We start from the raw sequence: 12,986 nt of genomic DNA, 5'->3' as shown, positions 1-12,986 counted from the left end.
AGTCCTCTGCGTGAGCTTCTCAAGGCAGATGTAGCGTGGCACTGGACAAGCCAGCACACAGAGACTTTCAAGCTCATCAAACAGAAGCTCACAACAGCGCCTGTGTTGCGTTATTTTGACCCATCCAAACCGATCACAATTTCAACAGATGCCAGCTCATACGGCCTGGGATCGGTTCACTTGCAGGAAGGCAGACCAATCGCATATGCTTCTGCAGCCCTTACACCTCCCCAACAACGGTATGCTGAAATAGAGAAAGAACTTCTAGCTGTGGTGTTCGCATGCGAGCGGTTCCACTATTACACTTTTGGACGCTCTAACAGTGGAAACAGACCACAAACCTCAGGTTGGACTGCAGACAAAGGATATAACAAAAATGTCACCAAGACTGCAAAGACTTTTGCTCCGGCTACAGTGCTATAGCACTAAACTAGTGTATGTACCGGGGAAACAGCTAACTGTGGCTGATGCCTTGTCAAGATCCCCAAACTCCGAATCCAAGATGGAAACTGCAGACAGTAATCCAGGACTGTTGGTGTCCAGTCTGGTTCAAGCGTCGCCCACCAAGCTCAACCAGATCCAGGAAGCAACAAGTCGGGATCCAGTATTGCAACAACTAACCAAGTACATTAAACAAGGACGGCCTGATCGCCCTAGTTATGTTCATCCTATGGCAAGACCATACTTTCACATAAGAAGTGAACTGTATATCACAGACGGCTTCATTTGCTGTAGTGGAACGGCTTGTCATTCCAGCAGTTTTCCAGGCTGATGTTCTTGAGAAACTCCATCAGGCACATCGTGGCATAGTGGCTTGTAAAAGACTACCAAGCCAGAGTGTTTATTGGCCCACACTCAACAAGGACATTGCCACCCTTGTCTCAAGCTGCGACACCTGCCAATCCACCCAGAAGGCAACCCTCAGCAACCATTGCTTGACAGAGATCTGCCAGCACGACCATGGGAAAAGTTGGCCGTTGATTTCTTTCACTGTCAAGGCAATACATATATCCTTGTTGTTGACTACTTTTCAAAGTACGTTGAAGTGAAACGTATGGAAACCACTACGTCAACTTCAGTTATTTTGGTCCTGAAGGACATCTTTTCACGGTTTGGACTCCCCAATGTGCTTATCTCTGATCAGGGACCACTGTTTGACTGGCAGGCATTCAGAGCATTCCTGCAAGAATGGGATATTGCTCATGAACCATCATCACCCCACTACCCGAGGTCCAATGGGCAGGTCGAGAGAACAATACAGGCTGTTAAGTCCATGCTGATCAAGTCGCACAGCGATGGCAAAGATCTGTCTTTGGTTCTCCTCAACTACCGTGCCACCCCAACCATTGGAGCATCTTCCCCAGCAGAGTTGCTAATGGGCAGGAAATTGAGAACGTTCATACCGACCTTGCCCAATAATCTGAAACCACACTACCCCACAGATGCACATCAGAAGCTCCTCAAACGCAGACAGAGTGCACAGCACAGATATGGAGACAACCACACTCGCATACTTGCACCTCTGAAGAAACATCAACCTGTATGGGTGAGGCACAAGAATGACTGGAAAAAAGCAGTGGTCACACGTACAGGTTAGTCCTCAACCAAGGCGCTACACAGTGCAAACTACAAGTGGAGGAATTTATGTGCGTAACCGTGTGCACCTGAGGCCACGCACTCAGGTGGTCCGTGAAGCCACTCGCACAGCAGAAGACTACACCCTGGATGAATCGGGGCCAACAAGTGCCAACGATGCTATGCCTCACAACTATCCTGAAGAAGCAAGACATGCTTCGACATACGTGACAAGGGCTGGAAGAGCCATACGGCCACTGGCCAGATTTCAGAACTGAACGTCATGAAGTGAGTGTTTTATTGTTGTAATCGTCACTCAAAAAGGGGCGTGTTATGTATCTCCTGGCGCCCCCTACAAATCCGACATTTTTAATAAAGGCTAGGCCAGTTGTGGCCGCCAGAGTTGTTGTTCTCAAGAAATGGAGTCTGTCACTCGCGGCTTCGTGCCGTTGCATCTTTGAAACCCTACGCAACAAACCCAAACAACATAACACGGTGCACGTTGAATATGAAGGCCCCGTCGAGGGACACATGCTGCTGGTGATCGTGGATGCCGAGACCAAGTGACTAGAGGCCATACCGATGCAGAGTACGATGTCTGAATCCACCATGGAAGCATTAAGGGCCATATTTGCCAGGTTCGGACTGCTCCATACACTGGTTTCAGATAATGGGCCTCAATTTGTCTCAGCAGAGTTTAAGAAATTCGTAAGAATGAACGGGATCAACCATGTGACGACGGCGCCTTACGATCCGCAGTCCAATGGCCTGGCAGAAAATGCAGTCCGCACAATCAAGGAAGGCCTTCAAAAAGCTCAAGGGGCAGCTTCATTAACTGCCTCAGTGAGCTTTTATTCCGCTACCGACAGACACCTCTGAAGGCTGGGAAGTCTCCATCCGAAGTGCTGTTGGGTTACCAGCTACCAGGCTGGACTGTTGCCTTCCAAATGCAGGCAATGAACCGCACTTTGATGCGTGCTCGTCTACCATGCCGTTCTTTGCAGGACAGCCAGTGTGACTCAGAAGCTTCCACTGCTGGCCGAGATGGTTGCCTGGAGTTGTCACAAGCACCCAAAGGGCTCAGATGACGACTGTGTCCTCACCAAACGGCGAGCAACGTCGTCATGTGGACCAGCTGTGACCGCACAACCCCAAGGACTCTGACACAAAGCAGCCAGCTTGCACCACAGCAATCACCACCACTGACCAAACCTCACCCAAGCCAGCCGGCATGGCGAACCCCGCTCCGGCAAGATCGCCACCCCCAACCCACCCACTGTAGCTCTGAGCCACAGCCGCTTCGCTGGTCCATCAGGCAACGATGGCGACCTCAAAGGCTTAATTGGTAAAAGGGAGAGATATGCTGCGTCATGCAAGCATGTCATCAACCGACAGCAGTAAGCTTATCTCGTGATGACACCTCGAGTGACAACATACTGCCTATCACCGTGACGTCACCATAGTAGCATATAAAGATGATCCACGCAACTTAAAAGAGGCTTTTTCCGCTTGTGTTACCGAGACATTCCCTCGAAACACAACACTATCTCGCTCCGCACGCTGATGACGAGCCCGAGTGACACCAGACTTCGCCCTCACTCTCACACAGGGCCTCATCATGCTTGATAAATTTCTAGTGCACCGTTCAGTTGCTCTGCTGCTGACGGTTGCGACGAAGGGGACCATGCATCGCCGGTAGTCCTGCACATGGCGCTGACGTGCAGTAGCAGGTGGCAGCAGGGCATCAAACCACGGCACTGAGAAGGAACGAAGACCCGTTCTGATTGTTGTTTTGCTTATATTGACCTTATCTTTCATATTTGTGCATGTCGCCAGCGTCCACTGTTGCTCGGTTTTAAGCTCTCGATGCCAAGGCGAGTAAGCCAAGTCATTGCGATCATGAAAGAGCACGCGTCACCGTAGCCGCCGTCGCAGCTACTTGCGTTATGTTGCCTGAAATCGAGCAGCAGTGGACACTGGCGACATGCACTAATATGAAACATAAGGTGAATATAAGCAAAACAGCAATCAGAACTGGTCTTCGTTCCTTCTCAGTGCCGTGGTTTGATGCCCCGCTGCCGCCCGCTACTGTTGCTACAGCACCATATGCTAGACTACCGGCAATGCATGGTCCCCTTTGTCGCACCAGAGCAACCGAACGGCGCGCTAGAAATTTATTAAGCATGACAAGGCCCCGCATGAGAGTGGGGGCGAAGTCTGGCGTCACTCGGGGCACTCTCGCCGTCAGTGTGCGGAGCGAGATAGCAGCGCCCTGGTGTAGCCCCACAGCCACTCCAGCCACCTAAGTCGTGGTCCGTTTACTTTTTTGGTCGACAGTACATTTGATGAACATGAGCCAGAAAGCTTTGCATATAGTTTATTATAATGTATATTTCAGTTGCAGCACAGGCTATGTACAGATGCAACAGGCAGAGTGCCCACGCATCTAAACAGATATTGTGCGCACATGTTATGCATGCACACACAAGTGCGGCAGTGCAGTATACTCTTCATTCTTCTAGGCTTTCCACCAAGCGCAAGTGGCTTATTCAATGAACTGAAGTTTCCAAAGTAAATTTCACCAGGCAATTCGTAAAATACAATGTACACACTAGCTATACATGATAGCTTTGGATTGTAATTTGAACATGTGAAAAAACATAATTCTGTAATGAGGAAAAAGTCTGAAAAAGTCTCAATTGGAGGACAAACATTCATGTGTGTGGCGAAGAAAGGTGTCTGGGGGATAACGTTCGGACAGGATATCCAAAACAAGTCTATGTGCAATATTCTTGGGACATCCGTGGTAGGATATCCAATTCTAGACGTCTGGCAGATGTTCTATTTGCCTCCGAAATGGTGCACAGACATTGGGACATGACTTAGATGTCCTATGGACAAAGTGTTTTCAGTGGGTTGCCTAACACTATTTGGTGCACCCTGTATACCTACAATGCACACACATATTCCCACTATCCTGAGTGAATTAATGTTACCGCAACCATCGGAATGAAAAGTTCGAAGGTCATAGAGACTTTTGCCTGCAAGTTCCTCTTGTGTCCACCGAATGATAATCCACTGCAGCACTCCCCTTTTCTTTTATCTCCAAAACACAGCTGGTGTGGCATAGTTTGTTTTGCTAGCACCAGTCAGAGCTAAAACATTGTCGTCCTCTGAACTGTAGATGGTGCGATGTATGCGAGATGTATGCGATGCATTTTAAACATCACTATCTTTATTGGTGCTTGTGGTCTTTAAATACTACCTTGAAGTGTACAACAAACAGCATGTGCAGCACCTGAGGTGGTTATAGTACTCTAGAGACGCACAGCACAAACACACAATAGCTGTGCAATTGCTCGCCTGGCTATGACACGTGGCCTTGCTCTGTGGTCATACCGGTCCATTGAATTGGTACTTCACTACTACATGCTACAATAAGTAGAATGCCTTGGTTATCTCAGTTGTTAATAGGTATTCCATTCCATTGTAAGCCCCCATCTCCGGAACCTACCAGTTTTGCATTACGCATCCGCAGTGCGCACTGTGCTTGGTTGGTGTAGAGCTTCAAGAGCAGCTCCCGCTGGCGGTCCATGCTGTCTGCATTCTCCTGTGTCCACTCCAAAACTTTGGTAGCCGCAGCATAGCAGCGTGCTGCACTTGCATATTCATCAGCATCATAGAAGCGGTTTCCATTTCGGTGCTTGCGGCAGCACATCTGCACTCAAACAGGGGCAGCAATGGGTGTCCAGTCATTGAACAGGCTCTGTCTAAAATTGCAAGGCGCGCCTGTCAGAGAAGCATGCTTTTTTTGGTTATTTCATCATTACTATCCCAAGATCGTTCAGATCTCGTTAGTTTTGGTTCGTTGCACAGATCAATGTCTCTCCTATGTGGCTGCCACACATTTTTTATTATGTTGAGCTAAATTTATGTTATAAGTGCCGGCACGCAACTCACATTTGTCAACAATTTTTGAATAAATAATTTTCACATTTTTGTACACATTCTGGTATAACACTTCAATTTGCCTAGGAAAACGTGCTCTATAAGGTAGATTATTAATCCTTATTATTATTCTTCTCCAAAAAACATTTTCCTGAAGCAGGCATCATATCTTAATTGACATAGACTAACCAATAAATCTTTTCTGCGTCCAAGTGGGGGCAACAGGAACTGTCTTTATTCGTTTGTTCATTGTCTTTACACCAATTGTTTGATTGTAGAGTGCAGATCTTAGGTGCCCGTTCCTGCGGCAAGCGTCAGCGTCGGTCTCAGCATAACTGAGCGAATGAGCACAACAGCTAAGGATAAAAGAGCAAATGCAGAGTGGCAGATGAAGAAAGACGCGAGCCGCGAATGGCAGACACCAATGAGAGCGGCCCTTCAGTGATGTGGGCACTGGAAACTGGTTTCATGCGGACGCGGCCAACCGCTTGATGCATACTCGTATCTGGTCTCAGCTGGACCACTAGTTTAAAACCATTGTCTGCTCACGTCAGCTCTCGCATACGCTTGTTTGGTTTGCTTGGTCTGGTCTCGTTCGCGCTTGTTCAACCGTCATGGTTTGTGATTGTTTTGTAATCTGATTGTATGTGCGACGCGAATTGTGTAGAACATTCTGGAACCCAAGCGGCACCAGCATTTACACTGGAACCTTCGACAAATCACGCATAAAAGCCCACGTGCTTGACCCGAAGATCAGATTTCCGACGATTGCTGACTCTGCTGCATGTCTCTCTCAATTTCTTTGCCTCAATATATCGCGAAATGAAAACACATATAGAGATGCACTCAAATTTCGCATTACAGAGTAACAAAATCATCAGCAAATTCTTTTACGAATAAGTTTAAGCAAATAAGACCTGTAGCACGTATATATATATATATATATTAAAACTCATCTACTTTCAAATGCTGACCACATCATTACAGTATACAGAAAACCTGTTTGTTAAGTGATGTATGATTGGGTTGTAAACCTCTCTTTTTGCTGCCCTTGGAAAATTTTCATCTCTAACACGTAAAATAATACACTGCGTTTTTCTTTGTGGTTGGTGTTATAGTTGAATCACACATCTCTTGCAATACACTTGCTGAAAGTAAAAGTATGCAACTATAAACTATTTGAAACTATCACTGCTCATACAATGAATAAACATTTAGACAAACACAGATGAATCATGTTTAGGGTTCGATTTATTCTGTCGATGTGAATCATTCATGCTTAATTAAACAGGTGCCACAAATACCTGAGAGAGAATGCTATTACATGTTATCATACATTACAGATGACCTTTTTTTCTTTTAGAAAAAGTGAAGGTATGTCAGAGAAGGCTGTTGCCCTTTGCCCCACCCACCCTTAAATCTGCCACTGCCTTGACAGCAGGTTGACATCAGTGGGGGATGTGCCTGAAAGTTGTAGACCATGCACCAATTTAATTTCAGTTTCTTAATTTTTAATAGAATGTATTTTTTAAAGAAACTTTTCTAGGCTAGTACACCAAGCTACAGAGTAAATCAGTGTGGCTCTCTCTCTAACCAATACAGAAAGCAGAACCGGGAGCCCTACAGACCCACTCCAATCTGAAACAGGTCAACCTGTACTGTGATGCTTGTGGCTTTGCATGTCCTTGCTTTGCCTTATATTTGTGTACACACGCTTGCTTTTTAAAGCAAGGCTTTCCCAGCCTACCCCACGGCCTATTGCATCTCGGCCAGGTTTTATATCAAAACAGTGCAATGCAAGTGTGGCTCAAGCTCAGGATACAGAAAAACACTACTACATGTTTCTAAGCACTACATGCAAGAGTGAATAAAATGCATGGGCAAGAATGTAAAAGGATGTTGCAGGTTGCCAACAGGGAGAAACACGTGTGCTTTATTTGTTTTTTTGGTGCATATGTTTCCAACCACTATGCATAAGAGTTGAAGGGATCTGCAGTTATAGGTGCGGAGGGGCACCAAGTGAGAGAAACGTGCACGCAATTTGTGCTTTGTAGGCTGTAACGTGGATGGTGTGGCTAGGTGAGGGATAGTGCATGGTGACAGCAAGGGCAGCTTTACGTCATGCACACATTCTATAGCCCATACAAAACTAGGTGCCTGAGAAGATGCATCAGATACCTCACACAGGTTGGTGCCAAATACACATAACATTGAGCATTCACAAGACAGCTTATTTCATTCACAAGGCAATCTACTGGGCTCCTAAAAGACTGTGTAAATGGCTTTGAATGTGACCTCGCATTATCGTTGAGTAAGGACACAGCCATAAACACTGGTTTCCACACTCTTTGTCACCCAAACAAAGCTCTGCTTCACTTAGATTACAACTGCAGCGGATCTGCCTAATATCTTTTTTTTGGCTCCTCCCCTAGAGCACACTCACTTTCTAGTCACCCAACTCCCTTCTAATTAATAAATATGATGAACAGCTAGCCCCTACAGCTATACAGGAAAGGCCTATTGTGCAGCATGAAAAAGCAGAAGGACAATAATTTTACCTCATACACAACATTATAGGGAAGCTCCCTGTAGTCTTCACGCTCCAAACCATCCATGTCGCCATCAAACTCGATCTCTATGAAATTAAGCAGCGTCAACTCATAGAGCAGAGTGGCATGTGGCGGGATGCGAGGTCGGCAACCCAGATCGCCAAACCCATATTTAGGTGAGACGACTACACGGCACTGTTCACCTCGACGCATACTTCGTACTGCCACTGCCAAACCAGGGACCACCAGCTCTTCGAGACTGTTGCAGAGAGAGAGAGAGAGAAGAGAGAATGGCATGTTTCAAGGCTGTGCCAATGATTGATATCAATAACCCAATCCATCACTTTTACTTAGCAGTAAGCAAATATTCAAAACTTCAAATATTCTATTCGAATCGGTTAGTATATTCGATTCTACAAGGGTCATTTGATGTATGGTAAAAATACAAGAGATGGCGCTACAATTCTGTTTGCTTCTAGGTGGCACGCGAGAAGCACTCTTCATATGACCACAGAGCTTTGTTTACACTCGTACCAACAGTTAGTAAGCTTTTAACAGCCATTGGCACTGCACTGTGTGGTGGTTCCCACCATAATGGAAAAAGGTAGATTTCGAGCAGAGATCAAACATTTTTATTTAGAACACTGGACGGCTGCCCAAATTACAGCCGAGTACAGCGAAGTTTACGGAGGCTCTGCGCCATCACTGAAGACCATTTACTACCGGATAAATGAATTCAAACATGGCTGAACTTAGACGCAAGATGAAGCACGTCCTGGGTGTTCAGTGGAGGTCACCACAGCAGGAATGGTATAAAAAAATTCATGTAACTGTCATGGAAGACCACCGGGTGAAGGTACGTGAGCTGAAATTCTAGGCATCTCGGCAGAGAAAGTTCACAATATTCTTCATAAGATATTGCAGATGAAGAAAGTCTGTGCACGTTGGGTGCCACGAATGCTGACGATCGACCAAAGGCACATGAGGGCAGACATCTCGAAGCAGTGTTTATCGATGCTTGATTGCAATCCGCAGGACTTTTGGCGTTGATTTGTGACAGCTGACGAGATATGGATGCATCATTATACTCCAGAGTCTAAACAGCAGTCAAAGCAGTGGACTGGGCCTGATGAAGGTGCTCCAAAAAAAAGGCAAAGACTGTTTGTTCAGCCGGAAAGTTAATGGACATGTTTTTTGGCATTTACAAGAATAATCTTTGTAGACTGCTTACAAAATAGCAAAACGATAACAGGACCATATTATGCAACACTCCCAGATCAAGTGAGAAAAGAATTGCGTGCTAAATGACCTGGGTTAGCACGGAAAAAACTCCTCTTTCAGCAAGACAATGCACCACCCCACAGATCACTTGTTGCAATAGCCTAATAGCGCAAGTTAGGCTTTGAGGTTGTGCCTCATCCACCCTATTCTCCGGATTTGGTTCCATGCAACTTTTTCCTCTTTCCAAACCTAAAGAATTGGCTGGGTGGAAAGACATTTTCTTCAGATGAAGAGGTTATCTCAGTGGCAAATCACTACTTCAAGGGCCTCGAGCCATCCTTTTCTTCTGAAGGGATAAAAAAAATTTGAGCACTGCTGGAAGAAGTGTGTGGAGCTGGAAGGGAACTATGTAGAAAAATAAAATATTGCTTCCTGCAAACATGGTATCTTTAATTGTTTTTTACTACACTTGTCAAACGACACTCATGAAGACAGTTTTACTATTTGAAATATTTGAACTCCTGAAAACTGTTGACGTCGATTTCTTGTCCGCTTCGCTGCATACAACTATGTTATGCGGCAAAGCATATAAATTGCATTGTGTGAAACATATCTGCCGTACAGTGAAGCATATAAAAAAGTAAGAATGGACACACTCAAGGGGCCCCTGCTGGTGCTTATGGCTACCTGACACTATCAGCTCAAGTACGCACACTGTGCTGCCTCTTCATGCATTTGGACAATACCAGCCGCTAAGTGTAAACTTCTGTGTCTGCTACTAATCTGGCTAAGTAGCTAAAGACACAGTTTTCAAACTACAAATTTGACCAAGTAGCAAGCCTGGTGATGTATTTAGACCCTCATTCTAAATTAATTGAGTACCACCAGGACGCTTCAGTGGCAAACAGGATTAAAAACCTGGCTTTAGAAGAAGCAAGCAAACTTTCAACAGCAAGGAACCCAGCTATGTCCTCAGCAATGAAAGCTTCTGAAGAGGCTTCTTCCACATCAGCAATTTGGAAAGATATTGATATCAACCAGCAGCAAATTTCACTCGCTTGTAGCATCAGTTTTCACTGCCACAAGCACAGGTTAAAAGATAGCTGCATAATGAAATTTCAGGCCAAAAAGAGATCCACGTGATTGGTGGTGCAAGCATGGCGCCCACTGTTGGCTTGGCTTGCAAAGAAATACCTGCTGATACCAGACACTACATATTGTCATGTGGTGATGACGTCAAAGAACACAGTAGCAATACTGTGAAAGGCAAAACTAGCTTTTACTGGGCAAACCTGTGCCCACAAAACAGGCTACACTTAAAGCACAACGAGAGCGGCGAACACAGTCGGCAATAGTCGGAAATTTGATCAACGGGTAAAGCGCGTCAGCTTTTATACATCAATCGTTCAATGTTCCAGACTAATTGCTGGGACCCGCGCGCCTTCCACAAAGTTCTACATTATTCGCGTCGTGCACACATGCAATCAGATTACACAAGGTTCGGTCACAGACAGCGGATGGAAGCATCGATAACATTCCAGAAACTTCCGATACATGCAGGCGCCTCCTGCGCTGTACGATAACATTTGTTAGGCACTGAAACGTGCCGCCCGATATCTACAAACAAGTACACGTGTCAATACCCTCCTCTTCAAAAGCATCGACCCAATATTGCAAACAAACAAAAGTAATAAAGAAAAGCACTCATAGCAAAGAAAACAAAAATAAGGAAGTTCGTCAGCGTGTGTAAAAGGGCTTCAGACACACTACGTGGACCACTTCAGATTGCGCCCGGCGCCGCTGTGTCTGCGAAATGCCGTCTGGCACGACCTCATAGTCCAGTTCGCCAACACGTTGGATGATCTTGTAGGGTCCGAAATAACGTCGCAACAGTTTCTCACTGAGTCCCTGTCGACGTATTGGGGTCCAAAACCAAACACGGTCACCGGGCTGGTACTGGACGAAGCGTCATTGGAGGTTGTAGTGTCGGCAGTCGGTACGCTGCTGGTTCTTGATCCGTAGGCGGGCGAGCTGTTGGGCTTCTTCAGCGCGCTGGAGATAGGTAGCGACGTCAAGATTCTCCTCCTCAGTGATGTGCGGCAGCATAGCATTGAGCGTCGTCATCGGGTTCCTGCCGTAAACCAGCTTCAATGGCGTGATCTGTGTTGTTTCTTGCACCGCCGTGTTGTAAACGAATGTTACGTATGGCAGGACGGCATCCCAGGTCTTATGTTCGACGTCGACGTACATTGCTAGCATGTCGGCGAGGGTTTTATTCAGGTGCTCCGTAAGACCATTCGTCTGTAGGTGGTAGGCAGTTGTCCTCCTGTGCCTTGTCTGACTGTACTGAAGAATGGCTTGGGTGAGCTCTGCTGTAAAGGCCGTTCCTCTGTCGGTGATGAGGACTTCTGGGGCGCCATGTCGCAGCAGAATGCTTTCAACGGAAAATTTTGCCACTTCGGCTGCGCTGCCTTTTGGCAGAGCTTTAGTTTCAGCGAAGCGGGTGAGGTAGTCCGTCGCCACGATTGTCCACTTATTTCCAGACAGTGACGTCAGAAACGGTCCCAACAAGTCCGTCCCGATCTGCTGAAAAGGTCGGCAAGGAGGCTTGATAGGCTGTAGTAATCCGGCTGGCCTTGTGGATGCTGTCTTGCGTCGCTGACAGTCTCGGCATGTCTTGACGTAACGGGCAACGTCGGCGGTTAGGCGCGGCCAGTAATACCTTTCTTGTATCTTCGATAGGGTCCGGGAGAAGCCGAGGTGCCCGGCGGTCGGATCGTCATGTAGGGTGCGCAGTACTCCTGGACGCAATGCCGATGGAACAACAAGAAGGTAGTTGGTGCGGACTGGTGAGAAGTTCTTCTTCACGAGTAGATTGTTTTGAAGCGTGAAGAAAGATAATCTGCGCTTAAATGCCCTGGGGACAACGTCGGTGTGCCCTTCCAAATATTCGACGAGGCCTTTTAGCTCCGGGTCTGCCCGTTGCTGTTCAGCAAAGTCTTCCGCGCTTATCATTCCAAGGAAGGCGTCGTCATTCTCGTCATCTTGCGGCAACGGGTCAATGGGGGCGCATGATAGGCAATCGGCATCGGAGTGTTTTCGTCCGGACTTCTAGGTTACAGTGATGTCGTATTCTTGTAGTCTGAGGCTCCACCGCGCCAGTCGTCCTGAAGCATCCTTTATATTCGCTAGCCAACATAGCGCGTGATGGTCGCTGATGACTGAATGGCCTGCCATAAAGATAAGGGCGAAATTTGGCTGTAGCCCAAACGATGGCGAGGCATTCCTTTTTGGTCGTAGAATAGTTGCCTTCCGCTTTTGACAGCGACCGGCTAGCGTAAGCTATCACCTGTTCGACTCCGTTTCTCCTCTGGACTAGAACGGCACCGAGGCCTAGGCTACTGGCGTCAGTATGGATTTCTGTATCGGCGTACTCGTTGAAGTGCGCAAGTACCGGCGGCGACTGCATGCGTCGTTTGAGTTCTTCAAATGCACTGCCCTGCAGCGTTCCCCACTTGAACTTAACATCACATTTCGTTAGATGTGTCAATGGCTCACCGATGCGGGAAAAGTCCTTGACAAAGCGCCTGTAGTAGGCACACATGCCAAGGAATCTACGCACTGCCTTTTTGTCGATGGGTTGCGGGAACTGTGCGATGGCAGCTGCCTTTTGCGGGTCTGGACGGACACTAG

The 12,986-nt window shown here is 46.8% G+C and overlaps 1 protein-coding gene across 2 annotated transcripts in view; it reads right to left on the bottom strand.

Moving 5' to 3' along the window:
* The window catches only part of LOC142582167 (inactive peptidyl-prolyl cis-trans isomerase FKBP6-like), a 72,504-nt gene that overhangs the window by 30,978 nt on the left and 28,540 nt on the right, over positions 1–12,986 (bottom strand). The window contains exons 3-4 of one of the 2 annotated variants that reach the window (XM_075691561.1): positions 8,082–8,331; positions 5,090–5,293 (exon numbers count right to left, since the gene is read on the bottom strand). In XM_075691561.1, the coding sequence (XP_075547676.1) occupies positions 5,090–5,293; positions 8,082–8,331 (454 nt within the window). The remainder of the gene's footprint in view (positions 1–5,089; positions 5,294–8,081; positions 8,332–12,986) is intronic. The other variant, XM_075691562.1, reaches the window with a different exon arrangement.

The sequence above is a fragment of the Dermacentor variabilis genome, chromosome 5 (assembly GCF_050947875.1).
Source record: "Dermacentor variabilis isolate Ectoservices chromosome 5, ASM5094787v1, whole genome shotgun sequence".
Lineage (NCBI taxonomy): Eukaryota > Metazoa > Arthropoda > Arachnida > Ixodida > Ixodidae > Dermacentor > Dermacentor variabilis.
The sequence above is the reverse complement of the archived record's forward strand: the minus strand, read 5'-3'. Positions and strand labels throughout refer to the sequence as shown.